Here is a 12300-nt window from a genome sequence, read left to right as displayed (position 1 = left end):
GATATTTTACTGGCCCTTATGCATCCCTGTGTTTTGGCCCTATTTGTAACAAGAGCTTTTCTTCCAAATATGGAATGTCATGAATATTTAGATGAGCTGCGTGCGGTGATTGGTTGGCGACTTGCCATCGCGGAACATTAGAAAGACGCTGATTGGTTGAGCGAATCCCCAATACACATACATTAGAGAAGCGACAGAATCTCATATTCCAGACACTGCAATGTTTCATTACCAAATTCACTTCTGAGACTTTTTAAGCGAGAAATCAACTATATAAAGCTCAAATATGGGCCTTTTACAAAAATTGATGGCTAATTGCAAATTTGGTAAGACGTGTCGGACTTTAGGAGCTCCACACAGTCTGACGAGAAAGCGATAACTGCTGTGCTCCATACCCAGGGCAAAGTCACCTTTGTGGATACTGCATACCGGGGCTCAGCGCCCCCGGCATAACTATATCTATAAATAATACATTTAAGGTTTTTGAATGTCCCAATGTCTTATAAAGCTAACCGTTGTGTCCGATTTGATTTTAAAGGCTTTTATGAGCGAACGCGTCTTTGTAGGACAAGCAGCTGCTTGCTATATGTCCCATTCATTACAATGGGGAAATACCGCTAGCTAGCTACTACTTCGCCATAACTAAATTATATTTACTGTTTGAATTTCGTCACGCCACTTATACAACACATCCCCAATGTCTTATAAAGCTAACCGTTGTGTCCGATTTGATTTTAAGGCATTTTTATGAACGCGGTAGCGTCTTTGTAGGACAAGCAGCTGCTTGCTATATGTCCCATTCATTACAATGGGGAAATACGCCGCTAGCTAGCTACATTGTCGCCATAACTAAATTATATTTACTGTTTGAATTTCGTACGCCACTTATACAACTCATTCCCCAATGTCTTATAAAGCTAACCGTTGTGTCCGATTTGATTTTAAGGCATTTTTATAAGAACGTAAAGCGTCTTTGTAGGACGAACAGCTGCTTGCTATATGTCCCATTCATTACAATGGGGAAATACCGCAGCTTGCTCACATTCGCATAACAAAGTATATTTACAGTTTGAATTTCGTCACGGCATGAATATTACAGGTTCCTCAAGGTCTTACAAAGCTTAGCTAACACTTGTCCGATTTCGGATTCAATTGAATGTATTTTTGTGAATGTCAGAGTTAGGAGGAGGCTAGCTAGCTCTCATTGATGGACTCCATCTCACCGCGGCTCTATCAATGAGACTTCGCAGCCAAAGAGGCTTTATTTCCCGATTGTTTGTTTAAATAACTCAACACACATACCCATTATAAGATTAACTGGAACCTGCGGGCTCGCGGTAAAGAATTGCGGGCGTAACAAAGTTCGCTGACTCTCGCGGTCAGGGTGGCGATGTAGCAACCCAGGCAGCACCAACACACCGGCACTAAACTCCGACACACAGTCGGAGAAAATTTGCAATTAGCCATCTTTTTACGTAAAGCGGCCCATATTTGAGCTTTATATGGTTGATTTCTCGCATAAAAAGTTTCAGGAATGGAATTTGTAATTGGAATACAAAGATCTGCGTGACCTAGCTAGATTCAGAAGACTACCTGATCTCAGGTCAGTTGTGTAGCCTATGTAAATATTGGGGCGTGACTGTTCTCTTAAGGTTCTGGATTTTGAGATGCTTGCGCAAGCAACTCAGCTTTGTTGGGATTCGCCCGTTTTCAGAGGCAGTTTCAAAATATGAGATTTTCATAGTAAAGGGGTGTCAGTGGGACTTTGAGCTTCTATGTATGTCCTATTTACCCACCAAACTGTCGTTATTCAACTATGACAGGGTAAAATCGGTTTTGCATTCTATCACCCCTTTAATATTTATTTCCATTTTCCTAGTAAACCTTTGTCTATGTCAAAACCCATAGTTTTGGCCAACCAAACATTTGGGAAAATATGTATATTCCCTTTCTTGTTGAGAGTTGCATTACATGTCAAATAATGTCAACAAATAAAATCAACATAAAATCAGAACTATCTGCATAGATGATGCCACTAGTGGTAAAAGAGAAAATTGTGATTAGGGTAAATCATAGTTTTAAGGTGAGAATTTTTTGTATCAACCTCACCACAGAACCTTATACAAAAGTCATATATAACTAAACGGACTGACTAAGGATCTTAGGGTATCATCCTTCCACCAGATTCCACCAGATTCAATACTTACTGCCTGTCCAAAAGTCACATTGTGACTATAAAAATTTGTAAAAAAAAAATAAACAGCATATATTTGTACTGTTTGTAAATTTGTAAAATGATCAGGTAAGTGAGAGTGCTAAGAAAAAAGGTAGAATAAAAGTGTCGAAGAAAGGTAGACGTTTCTATGTTTATATGTATTAACATCTTTTGTACACCACTTATTTCTTCCTTTCTCATTGTAACCCCAGAGGAGATGCGGGGCATGGAGGAGGAGCCAAGCCACTTGTCGTTGGTGGTCTGTATAGACAAACTGACCAAGGTGTACAAGACTGGCAGCAAACTGGCCCTCAACAAACTAAGCCTCAACCTCCATGAAAACCAGGTAGTCTCCTTCCTGGGACACAACGGCGCTGGCAAGACCACGACCATGTGAGAGTCTTTGTGTGCTTGTGCATGTGTGTTATGATAAAAGTCAACACTGAAGATCAGTGTTTAACTGAAATACTGTTATATATATATATATATATATATATAAAAAAAACGGTAATGTCATCCAACTTTGATATGACAGTCCTGAGTTTTATTCTACAGATATGGCACTATGTCAACTTACTTCTATGCGCAATTTTGGTTCTGAAACCATACTCCTAGATAGGGGTAGGACTCTATAATAAGGTACACAAAAATGTAGATAGTTACTGAGGAACGAATGAGGAATGAATGGTTAGTTAATGATTAGTTACTGATTGACTGTAATTCAAGCACTAATGATTAGTTACTGGTAAACAGACTGGTAGCTACTGTTAAATGAATGTGTAACGAATGGTTAGCTAATGATTAGTTACTGATTGACTGTTTTAAGCACTAATGATTAGTTACTGGTAAATCGAATGGTAGCTACTGTTAACTGAATGAGTAACGAATGGTTAGCTAATGATTTGTTACTGGTAAACCGAATGGTAGCTACTGGAGGCTGAGAGGATGCTGGCGTGGCTTGTTTGCCGCTTCTCTAACCGAAAATCCTCTACAGTGCAACAGTTGTTGTTACAGTATAGCCTATAGTACAATGTTTATCGACCAGTATTGTGTCTGATGGCTCTCCTCTGTGCATCACGGGCATGGCTAACGGCTAACAGACCACTCTCCATGACTGGCATGCAGAGGTGTCAAGTAACGAAGTACAAATACTTCGTTACCTTACTTAAGTAGAATTTTTGGGTATCTATACTTTACTGGAGTAATTATTTTACAGCATACTTTTTACTTCTACTCCTTACATTTTCACGGAATTATCTGTACTTTCTACTCCTTACATTTTTAAAATAGCCTCGTTACTCACATTTCAGTTAGGCTTGTTTTCATTCCGGCTCGTCATCGTTCAAACACACACACACTCAAAAAACCCTATCCAGATCGCTCCATCCGGAGAGAGTTAATTTGATTGTGGTTGGATGAGAAGTATAAACATAGCCATTCTGACACCCTATTGGTTTGTACGCGATCCATCAAACCTGCACAGTAGTGATGGGCATTCCGGCTCTTTTTCGTGAGCCGGCTCGTTTGACTCAGCTCACTGAAAAGAGCCGGCTCTTTTGGCTCACAAACGGCTCTTTAAAAAATGTATGTTTTGACTATGATAGGTGTGAAAAACAATTCTAATTAAATTATTAAATGAAATGAAATGAAGACTGCGTTGCTGTTGGTCGCGGATTAGGCCTACTTGACTGAGTGGATACATCTCCACGTGAGGTGCTGGCTCCAGTCGCTCCACCACCGTCACTAGCGCAACCGCTAGTTTCTCGAAGATCCGCTATCTTCACAGTTGGGTGCACAGTTTGCATATGCCGGTGTAGGTTGTGCGTAGAACCGGCTTTATATGAGATTTTGTTTTGGCAAATTCTACACTGTGCTTTAACATTGTCTACATCATTAAGATGATTCCAAATGCTGCTGTGCTTCCGACTAATTTTCCTGCTTTTGTTTTGTTTTCAGAGCTGTTTTTCCTCTCCTCTGTCCTCTCCTCAGAGTTTTACTGTGTGTGTGTGTGTGTGTGTGTGTGTGTGTGTGTGTGTGTGTGTGTGTGTGTGTGTGTGTGTATGATGGCTCGGCCCCTCCCTCATGTCGTATAATTGGTTGACACCTTGTGTATGATTGACAGGAACAGAATGTGAGGCTGATCAGACAGTCAAAACTAATGTGTGCCTATATAATTATTTTTTTGTTCTTTGAATTAGTCAATTATTTTAAATAAAATAAAATTCACTCATTATTACATAATAATTTAATTTCTATAGGCTATATTTTTAAAAATAGAGTCGGCTCTTCGGATATGCGAGCCAGCTCCCGTCGTTCATCTACAAGAGCCGGCTCTTAGAGCCGACTCATTCGCGAACGACCCATCACTACTGCACAGACCCGGTGCTAATACGCCACCGGTGCCTTAACGACCGTTATCTACCGGACGGAATAACAACGCGGATTTTAGTGCCTTATGTAGGTGCCACTTAAATGCCTGCGCTTCTCTCTGATGCTCCGAAAACGGACGTTAGTGGGAACTGAAACATCGCCGCACGGGACGCTAGTTAACACTACAGTTGGCAGCAGCTAACGTTAGCCTACGGTTAGCTAGCAGCTGCCGGAGTGAACACGGTTACAATTCTGACAGCTAAATGGTGTAAAAGTGTGTCTGTATTTCACTGGAGAGGATTCTAACACCAGACTGTAGCTGCCGTTGTCTGAAAAACACAGAAGAGATGTGTCACCTTTTTCAGCCCTTCTGAGTTTGCAGGTATGATTTTAATATAACATTATTATAGTTATATGATTTTGTCCTAACATTTTGGGGTTAAGCTGTTGTCCTTAATGGCAAGGACCCCTTAACTTAAAGTGAGATGTAGCAGGGACCCCTACTACATATTGTATGAAATTAAGTTGCATATTAAACTGGGCTTACAATAACTGTTAGGGCTACCTAAAGCGTTCTTACATACCCTTTTTTCATAAGCTATTAAAATATTAATTGTTGGCATGATTTTATAAATCATATTTTAATGGTACATACTGTATGTGGCAATCAGTAAGCCTATCATCAGTGGGAATTTATATTTTCTAATAATATGTTGGAATTATGTTAAGACATTTTAATTTTAAAAGACTCAAAGATAATAAAAAGACTCAAAAATTTACAATAATTTGGAGGCCCCCCTGCAATGACTCTGAGGACCCCCTGTCGAAGATCTCTGCCTTACATTACTTTTACTTTTATACTTTAAGTAGTTTTGAAACCAGTACTTTTACACTTTTACTTAAGTAAAAAGCTTGAGGTAATACTTCAACTTCTACAAAAGTCTTTTCAAACCCTAGTATCTATACTTCTACTTGAGTAATGAATGTGAATACTTTTGACACCTCTGCTGGCATGATGTTGAACTATTCCGCCACCCAACTGAAGAAAATCAACAACTATACAATTCCGTTGTGTATTTCAGTCATTAAACAACTTGGACTCCTTCGCCGGCCCTGTTACATTCACAGAAGTTGCGGTCGAAAGTTTTTGTCTGATCACATCATCTCATCCCTCTGGTCTGGCATGTGCACCGTCGCATCTCAAACACGTCATCAGGGTGCTACCACTCCTAGGACTAGTAACGCTGGAGTTTCCATGACAACGGTACGCACTGACTGGGATGGAAAACGTGGAAAACATGGAGTGGACCTCAGTCTACTCCGGCCAATAGAGAGACTCAATGCTGCATCAAATATCAAGATTGAACTTTTCAATGCACAATCCATCACAAACAAATCTTACCTCATACATGACCATATTTTGTATAAGTGTTTGGATATGATGTGCCTTACAGAAACCTGGCATCAACCAGATGTTTATTCTTTTTTAAATGAGACCTGTCCTCCTGGCTACTGTCATCCACCGAAGTGATCTGATCTTGTCCCCTATAACCCTGCCTGAGCTGTCTTCGTTTGAATGCCTTGCATTTAAAGGTAAGCACCCTCTCTCCACGACGATACTTCTTATCTACTGGCCACCCAAACCAAACTCAGCTTTCATTCCAGAGATGTCCAACTTTCTCTCAACCTTCTGTACAATGTACCAATATCATCGTACTTGGAGATATGAATATTCATGTCAACTCCTCCACCTGCCATTTTGCAGCAGAATTCCTCCAATTACTGGACTGTTTCAATCTGACACAACTTACCCCCACTCATACCAGGGGCCACACTCTTGACCTAGTCATTTCAAACTCTGCTCAACTCAGCAATCTTCTGGTGTATGATCAGGGTGTTTCCGATCACAAAGACATCTTCATGAAGATGTCTTCACCATCCACCCTCATCAAGCCCAAATGCCAAATCTGCTTCAGAAACCTGAAAAACATCAACCTAGAGACTATGGCATCTGACCTCCAGCATCTCCTTTCTGTAAATTGTTTATCAGCCATGGACTATTACAATAACACCCTCAGGAGCATTCTGGATCTCCATGCACCGGTCAAAACCAGAACAGTCACTTTCTCCCGATCAGCCCCCTGGTACACCAGTTAGCTACGAAAAATGAAGGCAGCTGGGCGTGCCATTGAGAGGAGATACAAAGCCACAGGTCTCACTGTGCACAAGCTCGTTTTTAGGGAACACCAAAAGCACTACTCAAAGTCACTTACAGAGGCACAGTCACATTTCTACTCAAACGTCATCAGAAACAGTCCCAGAAACTCCAAACCTTCCCAGAAATCTCACAGCAAAAGGTTGAGAAGATAATTGAAAGGATGAAACCCACCACCTGTGCTCTCGACCCCTTTCCTACAGCACTAGTGAAAGCAAACCCCTCTGCCCTAAGCCCTCTGATTACCACTGTAATAAACCACTCCATCCAGTCTGGCAATGTTCCATCTTCCCTTAAAACTGTCATAATCAGACCACTTTACAAAAAACTCACCCTTGATCCAGATGCATTTGCAAATTACAGGTCCATTTCCAATCTCCCATTCCAAAGTACTGGAAAAAGTTGTTGCCGTCCACCTCCAGGATCATCTCAAACATAACAACCTTTTCGAAAAATTCCAGTCTGGTTTCCGCTCTGCCCACAGCATGGAAACAGCCCTGGTTAGAGTCGATTGGCAGCTGATACTGGTTCAACTTCCCTCCTCATACTCCTCGATCTGTCTGCTGCTTTCGACACTGTGGATCATGGCATACTCCTCAACAGGCTACACCAGACCTGGGCATTTTACGGCCCCCGGGCCACATACGGCCCTTTGGTTGACTCTGACCGGCCCGTGTAAGGTTAATTGGAAATTACAACATAAACATTTTCTAATTTTACCTCATGCATGGAAGAAAGCTGCATTGCTTTTATTTTGAAGTTGTTGTTTTTATTCACGTACATAATGACGCAATACGTATATCAAGACGTGCGCATTATTGGATCGTTGTCACGAGCAGGTCACAAGAGGACTTTAGCGCTCAAAAATGTCCGCTCATGCTAAAAAAAGAAAGGTAGATGCCGAATGCAGGATTTTCAACAAAAATTTGACTGCTAAGTATTTATTTACTGAAGTCGGAGGTAAAGCAGTGTGTTTAGTTTGCGGGGAGCGGATTGCCGTGTTTAAGGACTACAATATAGGTCGGCATTACGAGACAACACACGCGGAGAAATACAAAAACTTGTCTGATGCTGAAAGGGCACGAACATCGGAAGCTTTGCTAGCTAAGCTGCAAAAGCAGCAAGGCTTCTTTACCAAGCTTCACACATCCAGGGATGCAGCAACTAAGACCAGCTTTGTGATATCCCACAAAATCGCTAAAAACAGTAAGCCATTCTCGGAGGGGGAGTTTGTCAAAGAGTGCTTGGTGGACTCTGCAGCACTAATATGCCCTGAAAAAAAAGGAGCATTTGAGCAAGTCCCGCTGTCCAGGCGAACCGTGACGAGAAGGATCGAGGAAATTGCGGGAAATCTGGAGCTTCAACTGCAATGTGAAGTGGCAAGTTTTGACTTTTTCTCCTTGGCTTTGGACGAGAGCTGTGATGTCCGCGACACAGCCCAGCTACTGGTATTTGTCCGTGGGATTACGGACTTCAAGATTACAGAGGAGCTGGCAGCAATGCGGTCGATGAAAGGGACGACGACAGGGAGCAATCTGTTTACGGAGGTAAATGCGTGCATGGACACCCTGGGATTGAAATGGGACAGACCCAATCTTACAGGGAAAAATGTCAGACTTTTGAAACGTATGCAAGATAAAGTGACTGAAATCAATGCAGATCAGAAATTGGTGTTTTTGCATTGTATTATACACCAACATGTGTTGTGCAAGTCAGTGCTAAAAATTAACCATGTTGTTGATGTTGTTACTAAAACCGTAAACTTCATTAGGGAACGGGCATTGAATCACAGACAGTTTGTCGCACTTTTGGAGGAGCATGAGACTGAGCAGAGTGACATCGGCTACCACACAGCTGTCAGATGGCTCAGCCTGGGCAAAGTGCTAAAAAGAGTTTGGGACCTGAAAGCAGAGATCCGAGAGTTTTGTGAGAAGAAAGGCAAAGACATCCCAGAGCTCTCAGATGAGGACTGGATGGCAGATTTTGCATTTGCTGTTGATGTGACTGCAATGATGAATGAACTGAACACCAAACTGCAAGGCAAGGGCCTTTTTGTTCATGAAATGCACAGCCTGGTGAAGGCTTTCATGAGAAAGATGCAGTTTCTTTCAAGCCAACTGGAGAGCAACACTCTCACTCACATGCAAACCCTGAAAGAAGTCCCACCATCAGCTGATCACCTCCGCAGGTACTCATCCATGTTAGGAACATTGCATGATGAGTTTTCAAGGCGGTTTGAAGATCTCAGAACAATCGAGGATGAAATGCACATGATTTCCTCTCCCTTTACCTGCAGTGTGGATAATGCACCCAGTGATGTTCAGCTGGAACTCATTGACCTGCAGTCTGATGCAGTACTGGCAGAGCACTTTAAGTCAGGATCTCTGCTGGATTTCTACTCTTCTCTTAAGGAGGAGAACTTTCCAAACATGAGGAGACATGCTCAGAAGATGTTGGTTCTCTTTGGCTCTACCTACATATGTGAACAAACATTTTCAACGATGAAGTTTACAAAATCCAGGTATAGATCCTCTCTCACTGATGATCATCTGTCAGCTGTGCTTCGCATCTCCACCTCATACATTCAACCTGACTTCGATGCACTCGTTAAAGCCCAGCAGAGACTAGATTTCTCTCACTGAAGAAAAAATAACTTAAAAACACCAAATGAGGTGGTTGGACCACAAATGTAGGCATGTAAAGGCACCAACTAGCAGTGAACTGGGACACTTTTTTTGGAACCCTTTTTCTCAATATTCACAGTTCAGTGATGTACATTGACAGTTCAATATGATGTGTCTTGCTTAATGTTTGGAGCACAAATACAATATTGTGATTTCTTTAGAATGCTAGGAATTTCTTTCCAACAGTATTTGAAACTCAAAATGTGTTTTGGAGTGAATGTGACAGAAAATGTTCACTAATATAAGTCAAAATGGTAACAAAAGTGTTCACATTTTGTTTACCATTGCTTTGGGAAATTTAATTGAATAAATTAAATTTTTTCTAAGGCAACCTCACTTTTTCATTGCTTAATTATAAACATATAGCCTACTCTCACCAGCTTGTCAAAACAATGTTATTTACTGCTTTTTTTAAAGAAATACAATTAATATTATGCAGAATTGAGTTCAGCCTTTTGGCCCGGCCCTCCACAATATTTTCTGTTTCTCATGTGGCCCCGTGGAAAATATAATTGCCCACCCCTGGGCTACACCAAACCACTGGACTCACTGACCCTGCTCTTAACTGGTTTAAATTGTACCTCACTGACAGAACAGAGTACATTTCACTTGGAAATGCAAGGTCCCAGCAACACACATTCACCTGCATGGTCCCCCAGATGTCAGTCCTTGGCCCCATCCTCTTCATCATTTACATCCTCCCCCTCAGCCATGCCATTAGCCACTATGGAGTCTCATTTCATTGCTATGCTCGTGACACACAATTGTACATGAAATCGGAAACACACACCTCTGCACAGTGGCGGATCTAGAAAATTTTACATGGGGGGCAAAGGGGTAGCGAGAGATCTTGGTAGGGTGGCAGGGGAAGACGGTACATGGGAACCCCCATATGTAAACTGCTATTCCCTACTACGCCCCGCGACGCCCTTCTATGCCCTAAACTGCTACTATTATTTCTAGTCATAGTTCCATTATCTTTTTTGTTACTATAATTACCATTATTATGAATCATAATTCTCTATATCTGTATATCTGTATCCATCTGTATCTAACCGGCAGCGGCCACCAAGACCCTGGATCTGTCTGATGTTTCTGCCCAAAAGGAAGTTTTTCCTCGCCACTGTTGCACCAAATGCTTCCTCTTGGGAGAATTGATGGGTCTTTGTAACTTAAGGAGTGTGGTCTAGACCTACTCTATCTGTGAAGTGTCTTGAGAAGAGTGAACTTTTGATGTAAATATTTACATATCTAACACTATAACATATACAACAGAATGGAAATAGCCAAAAACTGAAAACATGTCATGTCACGACATGTTATGTTACTGTACTGCAATTTATATGGAAGGAGAATATAAACCAACCATATGGTCCAGGGGTAACTGCAGCCTCCTCTTCCTCTCTGTCATCTTCATCTGCCTCCTCCTGATCACTCTCTCCCTCTGTCCCTCTCTCTGAACCTGCAGCCTCCTCTTCATCCCTCACTGTCAATTCTTCCTTTCACTCATTTCTGCATCTCCTTCTGTGGTCTTCTCCTGCTCTGACCTGCCTGGTCTCTCCAGTTTCCTGTCTTCTCCTTCTTCATTTCCCTCCTTCTCTTCCTCCTGTGCACATCTCAGAATTTTCTTGTCTGGCAATATCCCCACTTTTAGGTTTCAGCTAATATCTCCAGCTACTCTGGCCTGCAAAAGTCAAGATGTGAAAAGCTCTTGTTATTCTTGTATTCACACACATGATCGGTCTCGGCAAGCACTGTGTAGTGTGTTGTAACGTAACGCCACCGAAACGGCGACCCTCTGTAAACGTTATGAATTCAGACATGCCAGTTTGTTATATTTTGTATTATGCTCTTCTTGTCTTTACTGAAATCCAACTAATCAAACAGCAGAATGCGCTTACAAATCACGAGGGAGCGATTTGACTTTTGGCTAACATAATCGCGCTGTTGTTGATGCTGACTCGCCTTTAGCATACATTACATTTATTACAAATTTAACTTTACATGAAACATGTGTTTTAACTTCACCTGGGGAAACTGACTTCACTTTCAGAGGCTCAGTGAGGGCAGCTCGTGCCGCTCCAGTCTTTGCCGGGATGCAGGGCCAGCACACCGCAGCAGACTCGCTGTGCGGCCCCGCTCTACACGTTTGATGCAGGGACGTAGTTAAGTATTTGAGGGGCAGGGGGCTAAGATTACATCTACAATTATTATTTATTATGAATTAATATAAATTAATTGTTTGTTTCAATGTTTTAAGAAGCCTGTGCACATAGTGGCAGTTTGTTTTTACAAGCAAAGTTTTTTTAACACCAAAGTTAGGGGGGCAGCTGGGGGGGCAAGGCCCTACAGTGGGGGGTCAGCTGCCCCCCCTTGCCCCCCTGTAGATCCGCCCCTGCCTCTGCAGCTTCACCAACATCATCTCCGTCTTCAACACTCACCGCCTTTCTGGAGGAGATAAAGGTTTGGATGAAACACAACTTCCTCCAGTTAAACAGCTCCAAAACTGAGGCAGTTCTTTTTGGCACCTCACATCAAATCCAGTCTTCCTCCATAACTGGTATAACTATCTCTGGTCATGACATTCCCCTCTCCACAACAGTTACCAATCTTGGTGTAAAATTTGACCCACAACTCACCTTCGAAGCCCACATAAAAAACCTCTGCAAGATTTCTTTCTACCATCTCAGAAATATTGCAAAACTCCGTTCCACACTCACCTTAGCAGATGCTGAAAAACTGGTCTTCTCCAGACTGGATAACTGTAACACACTTCTCATCGGGATCCCCAACAAAAGCCTGCAGAGACTGCAGTA

General features: G+C 42.0%; 1 protein-coding gene across 8 annotated transcripts in view; it reads left to right on the top strand.

Annotated features, from left to right (window-relative positions):
* Window positions 1–12300, top strand: part of abca2 (ATP-binding cassette, sub-family A (ABC1), member 2) — a 280330-nt gene that overhangs the window by 140554 nt on the left and 127476 nt on the right. For all 8 annotated transcript variants that reach the window (XM_039804281.1, XM_039804283.1, XM_039804279.1 and 5 more), the window contains one exon: window positions 2428–2608. In XM_039804281.1, coding sequence (XP_039660215.1) covers window positions 2428–2608 — 181 coding nt within the window. The remainder of the gene's footprint in view (window positions 1–2427; window positions 2609–12300) is intronic.

Source organism: Perca fluviatilis, chromosome 6, assembly GCF_010015445.1.
Source record: "Perca fluviatilis chromosome 6, GENO_Pfluv_1.0, whole genome shotgun sequence".
Classification (NCBI taxonomy): Eukaryota; Metazoa; Chordata; class Actinopteri; order Perciformes; family Percidae; genus Perca; species Perca fluviatilis.
This window is presented reverse-complemented; position numbering and strand designations above follow the sequence as displayed.